This window comes from Neopelma chrysocephalum, unplaced genomic scaffold (assembly GCF_003984885.1).
Source record: "Neopelma chrysocephalum unplaced genomic scaffold, ASM398488v2 Primary Assembly neopelma1_119, whole genome shotgun sequence".
Classification (NCBI taxonomy): domain Eukaryota; kingdom Metazoa; phylum Chordata; class Aves; order Passeriformes; family Pipridae; genus Neopelma; species Neopelma chrysocephalum.
In genome coordinates this window covers 36,467-54,477 of record NW_020897781.1, presented here as the reverse complement: position 1 = coordinate 54,477, position 18,011 = coordinate 36,467, and the positions used below count along the sequence as shown (strand labels likewise).

The 18,011-nt window shown below is 60.4% G+C and overlaps 1 protein-coding gene across 1 annotated transcript; it reads left to right on the top strand.

Moving 5' to 3' along the window:
* The first annotated feature begins 858 nt into the window (after positions 1-858).
* On the top strand, positions 859-5,907 carry LOC113974440 (keratin-associated protein 10-6-like). Its single transcript, XM_027697568.1, has 13 exons — positions 859-1,059; positions 2,069-2,218; positions 2,499-2,642; positions 2,895-3,035; positions 3,285-3,419; positions 3,529-3,672; positions 3,782-3,931; positions 4,136-4,285; positions 4,377-4,523; positions 4,608-4,727; positions 5,249-5,383; positions 5,468-5,602; positions 5,897-5,907. Exons 1-13 carry the CDS (start codon positions 981-983, stop codon positions 5,905-5,907), a joined length of 1,641 nt encoding a protein of 546 aa, XP_027553369.1. The 5' UTR covers positions 859-980.
* The last annotated feature ends 12,104 nt before the right edge of the window (positions 5,908-18,011 follow it).

Here is an 18,011-nt window from a genome sequence, read left to right as displayed (position 1 = left end):
TGGCCTCAGCTGTTCCACAGCACTGAGAGAGAATAAACCATCCCATATCCACCTCTGCTCTGGGTCACCATCCCTGTTCCCTGCTCTGGTTCCCAGAGGTGCCGGCAGCCATGTGCAGGCAGAGAGGTGCAGGCAGGCGCCAGGCAGCCGTCCCTGCAGGCAGACACTGCCCTGGGGCAGGGAGAGGGTCCCAGTTCCACATGGGTGACCTCCAGCCATCATCACCCCATGGTGATCATCCTGCAGGGCCCAGGGGCTGCTCGATGTCCCCTCAGCAGTCATGGACTGGAGAACCAGTTCCCTCGGATTCCTTGCACCAAGGAAGGGCTCATTTGCATCCCAAAGTGTGAAAACCTGGTGGGAAAAGCAGTCACGGGTCAGGACAGATGGAGCACCCGGACAGAGAAGGGGGCAGGGAGCAGCACCGACCTGCAAGGGGACACGGCAGGACCTGCTTACTCATGGTGCTGGATCCCAAGCAGTCCCATGCACAGAGGCTACACCTGGCTGGGGGACAGCACCATGGCAGCAGAGCTGGCACAAATCCTCAGGCTGCTCCTACTGCCGTGCCAGGGCCAACCCGTGGGATCTATCCACAGCCCCCACTCCAGGGAGGCGAAGGGCAAGCAGGGCTGGAGGGAAACCCAGGGAGGGGGTGGCAGCCAGGTGTGGCAGGGATGGGGCTGTGCACCATGGGGGACAGCAGTGCCTGACCCCAGCTGCCCTCCCCAGCCCCATGGGTCGCCCTGACCCCAAAGCAGGGCTCGGCCAGAGATAAGCAGGATGGCTGGCAGGGCGCCGGTGGGTTCTGGGAACTGCCCCTCCTCCTGCTCCTCCTGCTCCTCCTGCCCGCGGCACAGCCAGATGCCACAGCCAGCAGCCCAACTTCGGCTGCCCTGGCACCTCAGGTACTCCTGCCACTGACTGTAAACCAAGCCCCGGCTCAGCTCCAGACACTCACAACGTCCCTGGCCAGCACCATGAGCCTGGGAGTTTTCCTCCTCCTGGGGCTCCTCATCCTCAGGGCAGAGTCAAGCGTGACACCAGAGGAGAAGGGCGGTGAGTACCGGGTAGCAAACCTGGCAGCTGCCAGGCACGGGCAGCCTGGGGGCAGCTCCTTGCACCCTGGTCCCCCTTGTCACTGTCGTGTCTCCTCTGTCCCTGCCCAGTACGTGCTGGCAGGGACCATGTCCCAGCTGGCTGCAGCACCTGCTCTGCTGCCCGGCTGCCTGGGGGACCCCGGGGACATGTGTGCACCCCCTGCACCCCCATGTGCCCCCCCTGCACCCTACACAAACAGCAACCATCAGCTCTCAGGGGTGCTGCATGTGGCAGGGTGTCTTCTACATTCTGGGTGCAGACCCCCCCACCCCATGCTGGCCCCCTGCAGCAGGATGATGCCAGGGGCGGTGGTGCCCAGCTGCAGCGTGGCTCTGCCCACCCGGAGACAATGGCCGGTGCCTCTTTGTTTGAGCCAAACAGCTGCTGTTTGCAGTGAAACTCCGTCAGCGTCTGTTTGCAGCCCAAACACGCGGCCCTGACGCACCCGGCCGGGATGTTGACAGAGCGGCTGCTCCCACCGCATCCCCGGCTGGTGGCAGGAGCTGGGCACAGGCACCAGCCGGAGCTCACCTGTGGCAGAGGCAGGGCTGTCCTGATTTTCCCAGCACGGCCGAGATGAGCACAGGGTGCCAAGAGGAGGACGAGGAAGAGGAGGAGGCAGCAGTGGCATGGGGTGTGCTCCTTGCAGTTGAAGGTGCCCGGGGCAGCAGGATGCTCAGGGATAGGTCGTGACCCCCGGCTGGTGTGCCCTCGCAGGGCCAGTGGCAATCCTCGTGGCACTTGCTGCCTTGCGAGGGCACACACAGCCCCGTGCTGTGCCATGCAGGTCTCGATGTGGGGGTCCAGCAGCCCTGGGCCATGCTGCAGCAGAGTCTCCAGCCCCCCGGGCTGTGATCCCCACTCCAGTTCTCTGGCCCCTGCATAGGGACCCATGCCCCACTCCCCAAAGATGGTGGATGAGGGGCTCTGGTGCTGGCACTGCCCTGACGTTGCCATCCCTCTTCAGGGGATCCCCTAAAACCAGGAAGGTGCCCACGGGACTTCACACGCTGCCTGCGCCAGGAGCCCCCGCTCTGTGCCAACGACTCCAGCTGCCCCGCTGGGCTCAAGTGCTGCCCCTGGGAGTGCCAGCTGCGCTGCATCCCCCCAGCAGAAGGTACAGCACCACCTCTGTCCCAGGGCAGCTGGCATCCTTCTCCCCCATCCCTGTCCCCATCCCTGTGCCATTCCCATTGCTACAGAACAGCTCTCTGTGCACTGCTGGCAGCCCTGTGACCACAGCTCCTAAGGCATGGAGGGGTCTGGGATGGGGTGCATGGTGGGGTCCAGCCAGGGACAAGCAGGGTCTGGCACAAGGGTCTGGCAGGGGCAGGTTTCCTGGTGCTGCCCTAGGACACTGCGGTGCAGCCTCACCTTTCGGCCCCTCGGCGCTGCAGAGAAGCCCGGTGCCTGCAGGGCAGCAGCCCCCGCGGGGCTCATTGCCCCCTGCTCCTTCCCCTGCCTGGAGGACAAGGACTGCCTGGGAATGCAGAAGTGCTGCCCGCTGGGCTGTGGCTCTGCCTGCCTGGAGCCGGCACCAGGTACAGACTTGGCAGGGAGAGCTGGGAGCCCTGGCTCAGCACGGGGACTCTCTGTGCCACAGACATCTACCACCTCCCTGCTGCCCTGACCTCTGGGGCAGCATACACAGCTTCCCCTCACCAGCAGCTCCCGGGAAAACCAAACGCCAGGACGTGGCCTCAGACACCAGGCGTGTGTGGACCACAGCGAGGGCTGGGGACCCCCGGGGTGGGCAGGGTGGCTGAAGCCTTGCACCCGCTCTGCCCTGCCAGACCAGCCCAAGCCCACGGAGGGCCCCGTGGTGCAGCCAACACCATTCCAGGAGCGGTGCCGAGGCGATGGCGACTGCCCCGATGTGCAGAAATGCTGCAACAGCAGCTGTGGCCACCAGTGCCTGCCGGGAGCGTCAGCCGGTGAGGCAGGATGGGACAGGACGGGCAGTGCGGGCGGGGACATGGCTCAGAGGTCAGGGATGATGCCATGGGGCCACAGAGCTGTGGCACAACAGGGACTCCTCGCCTCATGCTCACCAGGTGGGCTCTGCCAGGTCTGGGGTGGGGACTCACTGTGCAGCTCCCAGGTGGGTGCTGGAGGGGAGAGAGGATGGTGAGGTCACCCTCTGGCAAGGCCACCATCCCACTCTCGCCTGGTCCACGGTGCAGAGGACACCAGCCCTGCCCCAGCCACCCAACGGCCACTGCCCCACCAGTGGGGGTGCCTCCAGGACCAGGACTGTCCCCCATCCCACGTGTGCTGTCACCAGATGTGCAGCCAGCGGTGCCCAGCACGTGGCCAAGGTGAGGGGGCCAGGAGCTGCCCCAGAGGTTCAACAACCCCACGCGCCCTGGTCCCCGTGGCTGTGCCTCTAAAGAGTGGCACTGCAGCCATCCCATGCCATGTCCACAGGGAAGGACGGATTCTGCCCGGCCTATGCTGGGCTGTTCCCCAGTTATGACTGCAGAGCCTGGTGCTGGCACGATGACGAGTGCCCCGGCAAGGAGAAGTGCTGCCTGAGTGGCTGCGACTATATCTGCCTGCCCCCAGCCCAAGGTGCCAGACACAGGCAGGGGTGTCCCCCAGCTCCAGGGACTGGGGGACTGGGTTGGAAAGACCCACTGCTGCTGTTCGCACACCCAGCCCTGCTGCCTCCTGCCCCTAGAAAAACCAAGCATCTGCCCGCTGGCTGAGGAGGCTCCGCTGGCCACATCCCCGTGTGGCACCACTTGCACCCGGGACTGGCAGTGCCCGGGGGCTGAGAAGTGCTGCAGCAGCAGCAGATGTGGCCCTGTGTGCTTGGCCCCCGAACCAGGTGAGGAAAGGATTACCAGGACAGGGTTGCCACACACCAGGCATGTCAAAGCTCCTGGGGGAAGGATGTGGGATGGTGCTGCCATAGGGCAGCTGCTCAGACCCCCAGGGTGCAGCCTTCAGGGTGCCCCGAGGCTGCAGAAAAAGGGGGTGCCCACAGCACAGTGTGGTCCCTGCCCCTGCTGCCCCTTCCTTCCCATCTTAGACAAACCTGGCAAGTGCCCAAAGGTGAGGCCACAGAAGATTTCTGAGCCGTGCTCGGAGCAGGACTCCTGCACCCACGACAGGGACTGTCCCCGGCAGGAGAAGTGCTGCTTCTCTGGCTGCGCCATGTGCTGCACCCGCCCTGCCCGAGGTGAGCGCGGCAGCCCGGCCACCAGCACGGGACAGTGAAGTGAGAGCAGGGCTGGGACCCCCGCCCTCACCCACGTCCCCTCCTCCGATAGAGCACCCTGGGGAGTGTCCCCGGCCAGAGCCATGCTGGGACCCCCGGCGCCGGCGCGGGAGCCAGTGCCTGGATGACAGTGTCTGCCGGCGAGGGGAGAAGTGCTGCGACACGGGCTGCGGCTGGGAGTGCGTGGCCGTGCCCAGAGGTAGCAGGCACAGCCTGTTCGGGGGGAGCTGGCTCCAGCCCCCTGAGGGCGGCCAGGTGACAGTGGATGTCCGTGCCCCTGCAGAGAGCCAGGACAGCGCTGATGGCAAGTGCATGGAGGAGTGCAAGGTCGACTCACAATGTCTCCGGGGACAGCGGTGCACCAGCATCGGCTGCGGCCACGTCTGCATGGACATCCCTGGAGGTGAGAGCCAGCCAGGCCCTTTGGGAGCCATGCAGGGTCACTCTGGGGTGCCCCACCGTGAGGTGCCCCAGCCAGGTGCCCCCCAGCTGGGTACTTGCCTTGCAGGCAGAGTGGGAGTGTGCCCCATCCCCAGGGAAGGGGGGACATGCCTGGACCTGTGCAGCTTCGACGAGGAGTGTCCCTGGGGCCACAAGTGCTGCAGTAACGGCTGTGGCCACGTCTGCACGCCAGCCTCTCTGCCAGGTCAGCCTCTTGTACCCTCTGCCCAGTGGGGATGGAGCCCAGCACCCCCTCAGCACCCACTCCTTGGGGTATCCTGGTCCTCCCATCCCAGTGAGGATCCCGTGCCATGAACTCATGGGGGGTCTGCTGAGATGGCTGTGCCCGCAGGGTCCCACAACTTCCAGGGATATGATCTGCCCCTGTCCTTCTTCCCATGCCTCCCCTTCCTTCTGTGCAACTGATGAGCACACACAGCCTCAGCTCAGAGTCACCAGGTGACCGTCCTGCCCTGCCCGCAGAGCGTGACACCGTGGCTGTGCCACGACACGGTGCCGAGCAGTGCACGGAGCAGTGCGAGGCCGACTCACAGTGTCCCTGGGGCCAGAGGTGCACCCGCACCAGCTGTGGCCGTGTCTGCAAGGACACCCCCGGAGGTGAGACAGAGAACTCAGGTGCTGCCCTGGGAGATGTGGGGTGTCCCAGCTCGGTGCCCCACAGCAGGGTGCTCTGCCTTGCAGGCAGAGGCGGAGCGTGCCCCGTGCCCGAGGGCCGCGGGTCGTGCCTGGACCTGTGCAGCCTCGACGAGGAGTGTCCCTGGGGCCACAAGTGCTGCAGCAACGGCTGCGGCCACGTCTGCACACGGGTGTCCGGTGGTAAGGATGGGGCCAGCACCAGGGCTGGCACCAGGGCATGCAGGGTGTCAACCAGACCCGTGTGAAGGGCACAGCCCTCAGCACGCTCCCAGCTCGGCATCATCGTGAGGCCGGTTCCCGCTGCTGCCCCATTGCTCTGCTCCCAGCAGATGCACTTTCAGGGCAAGGGGATCTTAAGTGACACGGAGCAGGATGAAGCTCTCACAGAGCTGGCCAGCATGGCTGCAAACATGGCCACTGGTCCCTCACTTCTCCAGCCTTGTGGCTCCCTTAAAAGCACGTCCTCCTTTTCAGATGCTGCATGATGGGAGAGCAGCTCCTCTGCAGCGGGAAGACACCTTCGTTAGCGGATGTAGGACAGTCACAGGCTCCAGCTGGCCTGTCCCCTCCACACCACCTCCAGCAATAAAGTGTGTACTTGGCCACCTCCAGCTGCCCCACATGCTCCTGGAGCAGCCTGGAATCAACTGTGGCTCCCAGGGAAGGAGCATCCCCAGGGCCAGGGGGCTTAGCCCCTGCTGGGGTCAGTGCCAAGGGGCCAGTGAAGAGGTGCAGACAAAGACCTGGGTCAGGGCAAGCTGGGGATGGGCACCCATTGAGTTGGTGGCCATTCCTCCTCCACTCAGTGGCTTCAGCTCCCAGCCAGGTCACGTCAGCAGCTCAAGGGCAAGGCTGGGCTGGGAGCCCATCTGAGGCAGAGGGAGCTGCAGGGTGGTGGCTGGGTGAGCCCCGGGGCCACCATGCCATGCTGCTGGAGGCACCCATCACCCAGTCCCTGTGAGGGAGGGGAGACAAGAGGGATGGGCACTGCCTGCTCCAGCAGGAAGGACAAGACCCAGACGTGCTCATCCAAGGACCCACCCTTGTATTGAAGTGTCACAGCCTGAGGGGAGGGATGGGCTCCTCTGGTCAGGCACCATGGCACTGGAAGGGGCAGCCATGCTGTCATCGTGGGGCACATGTCCCTGTCCTCAGGCCAGTGAGCATCCCCAGTCAAGCCGCAGACCCCCAGCATGGCCACCCCAGCCAATAGCACTCATTGCCACCAGCCCCACAGGGAATGGTTCCCTCCAGGGTTGGGGCTGTGACCACCAGCAGCAGCTTCCCTTGGGCTAGGGCTGTGCAGAGGCCACTACACCCCCTGGGCCAGCACTATCAGTCACCTGAAACTGAGACATCTGGTGTCAGGAGCGGGGCCAGGAGCAGCCTCCATCTGTGGCCCACGGCACGTTGCTAGTTACCGATGTGGGAACAGGCCTGGGAGCACTCGCCCTTGGTCTCAAAGTTGTTCCTGTTGCCGCCGCAGCCGCCGTAGATGAACTCCTCGCACTGCTGGCTGGAGGCGTTGAAGAAGAAGCGGCGGAAGAGCGCCTTGCAGTTCCCACAGACTGAGGGCAGGTAGCAGAAGTCTGCATGGTTCAAAGGGGACAGGCTGAGCCAGGGGCAGGACAGGGATGCCACCACTCTTGGTGCTGCCAGGCCCCTGGAAAGGTCTGCACAATTCCAGTCCCTTCTTACTGCCAAACCCTTTGTGCCAGCAGCCCACGGCCCCATGCACCAGCAGCTTGGGCGCTCCCCCACCTCACAGTGCGGTGCCCCTCGTGGTCTGCAAGGACCTGGCACGACCCCGGGAGCAACCCAGGGACCTCCCTTCCCAGTGTGTGAACTAACACCCCTCCAGTCACCCACCCCTGCTGCTCCAGAGCCCCACTACCACGGCACCGACCCCTCACCTAGCACCGGCTCCTGGCACGTGTAGCCACACTTGCTGGGACAGCACTTGGTGACTCCGTGGCAGTCGGCATCGCTGGTGCAGCGGGCACAGGAGGCGTCCCTGCGGCAGGCGCCACAGGCCTCATCCAGCGGGTCCTCCACCACCTCCGAGATGTAGTAGCAGTACCCAGGCTTTGCTGTGGGACACAGTGGCCAGAATGCTGGGGAGAGCCACTGAGCGGGGGCCTCAGCAGCCCCCCAGTGCCCCAGGGCCAGACCCCGGGCACCCACAGCCCCAGACCCCTGCAGGCACCTGGCAGCACAGGGGCAGAGGGGAGAACTGGCCAACAGCGGCACTCGGGTGTCCCTGTCCCCAGGCCATGCCCTGGCCACACTCACCCATCCCCAGCTCTTCTCGTCCATGTCCGTGTGGGGCCGGGCCAGACCGCGTGGTGAGGGGGAGCAGGGCAGCAAGGAGGAGGAGGAGAAGGCAGCCAGGCAGCAGCTCCATGGTGCCCTGGATGGCCGGGTCTGGCCCTGGGTGTGGTGGGCTGGGATTTAAGGTGCGCGGGCGGGGCAGAGGGCGCAGGGATGTCGCCTGAGCCCAGGTAATTCCTGCCATGCAGGTAATGAGCCACACCTAGGCAGGGCCCAGCCTCCCCAGTGGCATCCTGGCCACATCCCTGGAGCCAGGGGGACCGGTAGGACGGGACAGCTGTCCTGGAGTGGCTCTCAGGGAGCCCAGATGGGTGGCAGTGGCGTGCCCAGGCTGGGCTGGGGGCACCACTGGCAGCAGCCGCAGTCTCCTGGGGACAAGCCTGTGGTGGGGACGGGCATGGGGAGGTCGGCACTGGCCTCTCTGCCACCAGTGAGGATGGCAGTGCCGTGCCAGGGCATGGAAAGCTGGTGGCTCTGGCGCAGCCATCAGCCAGGGAAGGGCTGGGGCACACTGCAGCACCACTGCCCTGCACTCCCTGGGGTGCAGGGCCTAGAGAGAGGCTGTGGCAGAGCAGAGCGCTGTGCCCCTTCACCCCTTTCTCCTGTGCTCCCTCATGGGTGACAGAGCATCCCAGATGGGATGGATCTACACACGGGGCTGAGTCTGTGGGTACCACCTCGCTGCCTGCCATCGTGGCTGTTGAAGGTCCCACAGGACAGTGATGTTCCCTTCACCCACCCCACTCCCGGGGACTGCCTGCCCTGAGCCGTGCCCTGTGCCCCCCCCCCCGGCAGCCCCCTGCTCCTGGCAGCAGGTCGGGGTCTGGCAGCTTCATCGTGCTGGTGCGGGGAGCATTCCCTGGGAACGGGACACGGCTCACAGCCCTCCAGGCTTCCAGCCGGGGATCCGGATCCACAGCAGCTCAGGGCTCCGGGCCCTGGGCTGGGCGGCACCCACCGGCACCCGTGGGCGGGCGTGGGGTGAAACCTGCCAAAAGGAGGGAGAAACAGATTAAGCTGTTTCCATTCAGCAGGAATAATTGTCTTCCTAATTACTGCCGTAATTACTGTCCCAAGGGGGAAGCGGAGGGCCAGGAAAGCTCCGTGGGGAGGGGCCAGGAAAGTCGGACTCGGGGTGGGGTTTGGGGGGTTGGTGCCGCCGCCCGCCCTCGTCCCACAGCAGCCTTTCCTGCCTCTCCTCTAAAGCCCCCAAACGAGATCCTGGCAGAAACTCCGGCATGAGACACGGTGACGTGGCCAGTCCTGAGCAGGGCGGGAGCAAAGCCCGAGGGACATGCCGGAGGCGATCGGGAGCGCAGGGGCAGGGCGGGCAGTGGGAAAGGGACCCCCGCCCAGGGACCGTGGTGGTCCCGGGGCCGCGGCTCAGCGGCCACCTCGGTACGTCTCCCACTGCCTTGAGCCATCCGGGACATTCCCGGTGGCACAGAGACTCTCAGCCCCGCACCCACAGGAGGGCAGGGCCACAGCGCCAGAATCCACCGGGGCTGCATTTTTCCCGCTATCTCCGCAGGGAATCACAGCTGGGTGATCCCTGGAACGACTGACGGCATTTTCCAGAGCAGCTCCGGCAGTAACGCCGTGGCCAGGCTGGGGTGACACCGCCGTGGATACGGAGCCGCTCCCGGGGGTTGCTGGGGTTTGGGACACGGCGGGTTCAAGGGGAGGGCTGTTCCCAGGCAGATGTTGGGGTTGCACGTGATAGAAACCCCTTCAGAGGTGCCCCCTGCCCTGCCTTGACACCAGGGATCTGCAGGGTGAGCGACTGGCACAGCTGGGGGAGCAGAGCCGACAGCCAGATCTTCTCCAGGGGGAAAAACAGTGACCAGGGCGCTCGGGGAGCACCCAGGAATGTGGCATCTCCCAGGGCGGACGCTCAGGTGGGACGGGGACAGGGGCGGCGCTGTGCCACCGGGATGATGTTCCTGCCCAGGCCGGGACGCACGGCAGGAGAGGCACCAGGGGAGCCGAGGGACGGAGCGGGAACAGAAGGGGCGTGGGCTCCACACGCACACACACGTGTGCACAGCTGGCTTCCACGTGTGCACACACAGGTGCACACACAGGTACACACACGTGCAGGCAGCTGCCCGGGCAGGGGTGTGGAGCCCTCCTGCCTCTCCCAGGGACAGGCGCTCCCGGAAGGGACCGTCAGGGAAAGCCCCGGCAGCTCCGATGCCGCCGGGGTGGCTGATCCCGTCAGCCCCGTGGAAGGGAGCAGGAGGCAAGAGGCAGCTCCAGCACAACCTGACGGGAATCTGGGCACCCACTCTACCTCCGGCAAGGACACAGGACACCGTGCTCCAGCCCTGCAGTCCTGGTGCCCATGGAGAGCCCCCACCTCGCTGTTCCCAGCACCAGGACCCCACGACCCCCTGGCCTGTCCTGGTCTCCAGGCTGGCCGGGAGATGCAGGGCTGAGGGGCTGGTGGCAGTGCAGGGCCGTGGACCGTGTCGGGTCACAGGACGTCCCTCAGGATCCAGCGATTGTTCCCAGAGGCAGAACAATGCCCGGAGAGCTGCCAGGGCACCACGGGCTGCTCCACAGCGCCCGGCCAGGGAGCCACCTCTGCTGCCTCGTCCAGGCCAGCCCCAGGCAGGGTCCCCCGGCCCCTCGCTGCCACCTGTGCCCTACCTGTCCCCCGCAGCAGGAAGTTTCATTGGCTGCTCCTGTCACCACCTTTGTGCCTCCCCTGAGGCTCGTCCAGCATCAGCTGCCTGCAGGAGGGAGGGGACAGGGGGGTGTTCACGCTCAGATGGAGCACGTCAGGTGCTGGGGCACTGGCCAGGTCATGGGGACCAACCTTCTGCCCCAGGAGGATTTAAAACCCTGCCTGTGCCCAGAGAGGCAGCCCCCACGCTGCCCATCCGTGCCATGCGGCTGCTGTCGCTGCTGCTGCTCTTGGGGCTCTGCTGCCTCTGGGCCCGGCTGCTCTCTGCAGGTGAGCACAGGGGGGCACAGGGGGGCACAGGTGAGCACAGCTGGGCATGGGTGGGCACAGGCAGATGTGGGAGCAGTGGGACAGCACTGCAGGAGGGTGTGTGGCCATGGGCACAGGGACCAGAGTGACTGTGGCTGGGGTGTGGCATCCTGCACAGCATTGCTGTCCCCCCCACATACTTGCATGCTGCAGAAGTGACTGGCAAACCCCTCACAGCTCCCTGGGAGGGGTGTCTGGGGTTTCTGGAGCCCTCACCCCCAGAGCCCCACTGTGGGGCCGACAACTGTGCCCTGGCATGCTACAAAGTGAGGGCTTGGACACAGATTCCTGTCTTTCCCCAGAATTCACCTAGCCCCCACCTGGACCTGGACTGAGGACCCAGAGTGTGCAGCCAACCCACACCAGACAGACAGACAACAGCTGCACAGCCAGACAGCCAACCATGGACGGCTCCATCAGCTGCTGGATGAGCACCCAGCACCCTGATCCCACCTCCACCCCCTCTCCCTCAGCTCTGTGCTGACCGTGGGGGCCTCCGTGCCCCCCACCTCCCAGTAAACCCAGTCTGTGATGAACATTGGCTGTCTCCTGCTGTTTCTGTCTCCTGGCAAGCCCCTGCCAGCCTCTGTGGGATCTTCAGTCCCCATGGGAGGGATGGGGTCCCTGTCCTTGTGGCTCGTGGTCAAGCTCTGCCACGGCAGCTGCTTTTGGAGGATGCTGGGAGCCTTGGGAATGGAGCAGCTCACCCCAGTGAGCCTCAGGGAGATGGGGTCACACGGATCCCTTGCCAGAGATGCTCTGCAGGTCCCAGGCAGGTGCCCGGCTGGGGCTGTCCCTGGGCGGTCTCCCATGAGAGACAGAGGCATGTCTCTGTGCAGAGGGCCATGCCAAGCCCATGCTGGGCAGGGGCAGATGCCAGAGCTCGCTGTGCCAGGGCAGGACTGGGGCAGCCACAATGGCCTGGCCATGCAAGGCACTGACCAAGGACAGCTCGTCATACCCAGCCAGTGACCAGTGCCGGGTTTATTAGGAAGGAGAAGGTCCTGCTCAAAACACTGCTGGTGCCTGGGACCAGCCCTGGCAGAGTGAGGCAGAGGAGGAATCCGGGGGCAGCCACTCACTGCGGGCTCCCCTCACCTCACATGTTCCTTGCCTACTCTGCAGCATCGGTGAACAAGTGTGATTGCTGTCACCAGCACCATCAACATCACTGCAATCATCATCACTGCTGTTAAAGAAACGTTTGACACTGGGCTCTCATCTCCATCAAATAGATTTATTGGCACAGATTGATCATGAAATCAGGTAGCTTGAGCTGGAGCCTTAAAAGAGAGACCCTGAAAAAAGAAATCCCTGGGCAATTATACCCTTATAATCTAAACTCTCCATCCCTTATGTAACAGTCCAGACCAAGAACATTATTAGGCTTTAGAGTCTCCTCACTCTTCGTTGCTTCACTGTTTCATTACTAAGTGGTTACCATGTGGTCACCTTCACACCCTCTGAGGTCAGTTTTGGTTGGGGTTTCAGTCAGTTCTGCAGTCCATGTTGTAATATGGTTGTTACAGTTCATATACCATGATCTATGGGCTGTCCACTCCAACTATTAATTTTTAAACAATATTTAAGCTACATCTTTGTCTATTCTAACTGTTATTAATGTTCAGATTGTCAGCTCCGGGTTTCACTACGCTCCATCTTTGACTTACACAATACACCCAGTATGATTCAGATGAAGTTCAATTTGCACCTAACAATTCCAGCTACGGATGTCAAACAAGCACTTGGCTACTTTCAAATAATAGAAAATACTCAACAGTCATGATCATCATAGTCATCATCGCTGTCATTATCACTGTCATCACTGTCATTGTCATCATCCACCACACTGTCATCCTGGTCAGACCCAGGTTTCTTTCCCACCTCAAGCTCCTCCTCACTCTCTGGCTTCCTCCCTGGTTTCTCCCCACATGCCAGCTTCCCACCAGCCACTGGCCTCCCTCAAGTCTCCAGCTTTGCTTTTCCCTAGTTTTAATCTTCCCTCATGCTGATTTTTTCCCCTGAATTGGGTTTCTTCCCAGGGGCATTACTATAAACATTTAGTGAATGTTTATACCCCTGTGGTACTTTGTTAATGGAATATTGTTCCTCCCCAAGGAAATGCAAATTTCTTTTCATCCTCCTCTTATAAGGGGGACATAAAGAACACACCCATGGGTGTGTGGCTGTGAAAATCCCATTTTGTGCTGCCGCAGAAGTTGGGTGTTGTGGTACATTAGTGATGATTGACTCAGGGAGTGCAGGTGCTGCACAGAGCACTCACACTGCAGCCTCCCGATTTCTGTCAGGGCTAGGGTTGGCATTTGAGCTGAAGAACCATACCCACATGGAGTAATATATGGCCATTCCTCCTGACATAACATTACTGTGCACTTCTGAGATCATTTAGTAGTGTCAACTATCTTCTCCCAGTTCTGCAATACCATGGCTGAGGGCATCCCCTTCTTTATGCCAGGTACATTTCTCATCTTTCACAAAACCACAAAACTCAAACTCGTAGAAGGCAGGACTTGAACCTGCTCTAGATATTTAACACACTACTCAGTCCTTTCTTACTCCAGAGCTCCTGGGTGAAATCACCCACTGCCAGAAATTTGAACATCTGAAGTTTAGAAGGACTGAAATGGGCAAATGACTGAGTGTCCCATCTGTGCTGCCAAACCGTTAAAGAAAACTTTTGACACTAACCTCTCATCTCCATCAGATACATTTATTGGCACAGATCAATCACAAAATCTGGTAGCCCCAGCTGTGTGCTGCAAAAGAGGGACCCAGAAACCCCTGGAAATCCCTGGGCAATGATACCCTTACAACCTAAAATACCCATCCCAGTTATCAGCATTTTCATAGCTATTGGAGTTATCAGTTTCACTGCTGTTGGAGTCACCATTTTCATTGCTACTGGAATTGTCCTCATCGTCCCCATCATCACCATCATCATCACTGTCATTGTAACGGTCGTTGTTGCCATCATCACTATTTTCATTGCTGTTGGAGTCACCATTTTCATTGGTACTGGAATTGTCACCATCATCACCATCATCACCATCATCATCACTGTTGTTGTAACGGTCATTGTTGCCATCATCACCATTTTCATTGCTATTGGAATCGTCCCCGTCATCGCCATCATCACCATCATCATCACTGTCGTTGTCACTACCATCACTGTCATTGCCATCATGACGCTCGTTTTTATCGCCATCATCACCATCGTCATCACCGTCATTGTCGTCATTGGCGCCATCCTCCTCACTGTCATCCTGGTTAGATCCAGGCTTCTCTCCTGCCCCAGCCTCTCCCTCACTCTCTGGCTTCTCCCCCAGCACAGCTTTCTCTCCAGATGCTGGCTGCCCACCAGCCTCTGGCTTCCCTCCAGTGTCCGGCTTTGCTACAACCTCCGGTTTTTCCCTAGTCTCAGTCTTTGCCCCACATGCTGGTTTTTCCCCTGAGCTGGGTCTCTTCCCTGTGTCCAGCTTCCCCAATGCAGGACTTGCAGCAGTTGCCGGCACAGACCCATGCAGGAGCTGGTCCTTACCCACCTCCTCCGCACATAACTCCTGCTTCCCGCATGAGACGGCCTTGCCATGCTGTGGATCAGGCACCACACTGGCCTCTTCCCCAGGCACATGGCTCTTACCCAGCAGAGCGTTTCTGGGCTCCCCTGGTGGTGGCCACCCAGCTGGAGCTGCTCCATGGAACTCTGGAGGAAGGAGAAAGCAGCAGCGTCAGCCCTGCTGTGCTGCCCTCCCACCCACTGCTCCCACCCAGCAGCCTGGTTTGCCCCAGCTGTGGCTGCCTTCTCCTCTGTACCTTTTCCTGGTGGGTTTTCAGGGCTCTGCCCAACCATTGCTGCCCTCACAGCCGGGGCAACTCGGCCCAAGGGCCATGCTGGTGCCTCCCAGCATGTGGCAGAGTTGTGGTGGGACCAGTGCCTGAAGGGCCCTCCTGGGCACCTCTGCCCCAGGGCCAGCACCCACCTGTGCCTCTGGCTGCATCGGGGAGTCAGGGAGAGATGGCACCGTGCCACAGCCCACCCTGGCACTGCAGCGAGCCCCACATGCCAGGGCTCATCCCATCCCGCTCCCACACAGCTTCCCTGGCCCTCACAGGTGGCAACCTGGCACCTGCCAGCACCTGCAAAGCACCTCCAGTGCTTTGGACCCTTCCAACCCAAACTGTTCTGTGATTCTATGAAAATAAGGAAAAATATTCTTAAGCCCCCGAGAGGCCTGGGGTTCCCACCCGCCCATACTTGCCTGTGATGGGTGCTGCCTGCAGTTGTGCCCACAGGGAGAGGAGCCCCAGCAGGAGGGTGCCTCGTGCCATCCTGCTGCCGAAGTCTATGTCCAGGGCTGTGCCAGGTGGCAATTTAAAGTGCCTCGCAGGCAGCCCGGGTCCAGGAGTGGGAGGAGGCAGCTCACAGGTGACTTCAGGAACCTCCCACATTTGGCTGTAATTCTGTTTACTGGAGAGCAACTCCAGCTGCCTCTCTCCACCCACAGCCAAGGCTGGAGCAGGATCCAGAGCTGGCTGCCCGCCAAGTAGGACAGCGCAGGGACTGGAGGAGGGAAGGGGAAACCAGGACTGCAGAGAGGCAGATTCTTCACTGCTACTCCCAAGAGGAATCCCCACCACGACCTCGGTCAACAGCAGTGGCCCCAGTGCCAGGCTCTGCCCCAGTGCTGGGCTCTGCTGCAGGCAGGAGCCCACCCGGCCCTGCCACCCCGCAGGTGTGGCACTGCCACATTGCCTTCCCTTTTCTCCGCATCTGATCTCAGAGTAAAGACTTATTTAGTATAGTTGAGAGAGCAGATTAATCTTAATTAAGATTCAGTTCTGTGAGTGCTAACCTGTTTACACTGTTATTCTCCAGTCACCCAGGAGTGCCAGTTGGAATCTGATTTCGCAATTTTTTCCTTCCCTATTTAATTATCTCTTCCTGAGTTACACACAAACCAAAGTGCAATGAATAATATAGAAGAACTTAAGGACTGGTCTGCCCAGGACACATCAGCACCAAGCACGAATGGGTCAGACTTGCTGGATCAAAAGATAGAGTTTAAATCTGCAACTGTGGGGTGAGTGACATTAATTGGTTTGAGCTCGACATTATTTCTATGACTCCAAGCAAGTGCTGACACTTGACACAAGCACTAGGAAGGCAAAGTCATGCTAAAAGAGCTTTTCATCAATGCTGTGTCAAGGCAATGCAGGGGCAGCACGAGGGAAAGAGCAGAGCTCCGCGCTGCCAAACCTGCGTGGGAAGAGGGCTCATGGGCAAGAAAAATGCTCATCCTTTGCCTCCTGCTGTGACTCAAGGCGGATGCAGTTCCTCTGTGAACTGCCCATGTCCACCAGAGGTCGGGTGCTCCACACCTCGAGGCTCCCCGGCGGAACCCGACGCCCGGTGCTTATCGCGCCTTGCTGTGGCTGTTAATCACCGCCGAGCAGGGCGCCCTGCCGACTCCCTTCCACGCACCTGGAAAACCATCTGGAACAACCTGAGGGATCACAGGGCTCCTACCAACCCCGGGACTGCCGCAGCGGAGAGATCTGCTGCTGTCCCCATGCTCACCCGGCAGCTCCTCCTTCCTCTTGGGAACAACAGCGTCCTTTTGGTGCGTTTCCATTTTAGCAGACCATGATCCTGGATAACATTTAGGGAACTAATGGAGGAGAGTGTCTGACAAGCAAATGGCTCTGCTGAAATAAATGCCTGAGGACACAGAGGGACAGAGGGGACTTCTTCAAAGTCAGCCTGTAAATCAAATAGGAACTTGGGTAACCTCAGCTGTGAACCAGCCGTTCATGTCTGGCAGGCATGCACAGGCTGGCGTGTTTTGTCATGTGCACCTACCCCACAGATCCATGGAAAAATTACCACTAAAAATCAGAGACTGGAGGAGACTCCACAAGGCACTTCACCAGTTACAGAATCACAGAATCAACTAGGTTGGAGAAGACCTCTAAGATCAAGTCCAACATAAGATCTAACATCACCTTCTCAACTAGACTATGGCACTAAGTGCCACATCCAGTCTTTTCTTAAACACCTCCAGGGATGGTGACTCCACCACCTCCCTGGGTAGCCCATTTCAATGCCCAATCACCCTTTCCATAAGACACATAAGTCGGTAGAATTTGGCCTGGACATGTGTATGTCACATTTAGGTGATCCCTGACAGATGTTGTTCTGACATGCTCTTAAAAAGACATCCCTCTCCCTGCAAAGGTGGCAACTCCTTCATTGAGAATTTGTTCCAGGATTTAAGTCTTCTTGTTAATTGGAAAGATCTGGCCCAAGTCTCACTTGATTCAAACCAATACAATGACAACTTGTCCACTCGCAGTGGGTACAGGGCACAGTCCCTCTCGCAGGTTAACAGAACCATTCTCCTCACCTTGCCCTGGGAGTTCCTACAGCCACAGTTATTTTTATTCTCTTCTGGGCAATGTCCAAGTTTTGTTGCTAACAATTCGGAGCAACCAAAATAAGCACACAAGCAGCCCAGTGCTGCTGATAATGAAGTCACGCCGATGCTGATGGTGACTCTGTTGGCCCCACATCCGTCGCTGGATTTGTGTAACAGCCTGAGCTCACCCCGGGCTTGTGCAGCCCCGGCCAAAGCGGCAGGAAGGGGATAAGGGCAGGAGCCTTTTGCAGCATGTGAGTCCTGTGAGTCAGCAGCCTTTACTCCCACAGCCACTCCAGGCTCCCACGGGAGCCCAGTGTGGTCACTGCTGGGCTGACAGCTACAGAAGGAGAGTCACACTGAGGGGACAGAGCCACAGGCTGCAGTGACAGGTGCTGAGAGACAACAGCAAAACAACCTCTGGAAGCACCAGCATGTAGTGCCAGCGCTGGGATCACAGAACCACAGAATCATTTGGGTTGGAAGAGACCTCTGAGGTCATCAAGTCCAACCTTTGACCAATCACCTTGTCAATTAGATCATGGCAACAAGTGCCACGTCCAGTCGCTTCTTGAACAAAAATGAAAAGTGTGTGGGAAGGCCAGTGGGAAGGAGATCCCACTTCCCGCTGTGGCACGGCTCAGGGCTGCCCCACTGGCACAAAGGACAGGCCAGCACCCGGAGATGGCTGCTGGAACACACCTCTGCTCTGCACAGCAAGACCTCTAGCAGCCTTGGCATCCTGCACTCTGGGAAATCCCCTTTGCTTTGTTTATCTCACGAAATCATCTTGGAACGAGGAAAAACATTACCAGCAAAACAG

Coding starts and splice junctions, on each gene's coding strand:
- LOC113974440 (XM_027697568.1), top strand. CDS start 981: ATGAGCCTGGGAGTTTTCCTCCTCCTGGGGCTCCTCATCCTCAGGGCA. Junction 3,036..3,284: donor CCTGCCGGGAGCGTCAGCCG/GTGAGGCAGGAT, acceptor TCCACGGTGCAG/AGGACACCAGCCCTGCCCCA. Junction 4,524..4,607: donor GTGCGTGGCCGTGCCCAGAG/GTAGCAGGCACA, acceptor GTGCCCCTGCAG/AGAGCCAGGACAGCGCTGAT.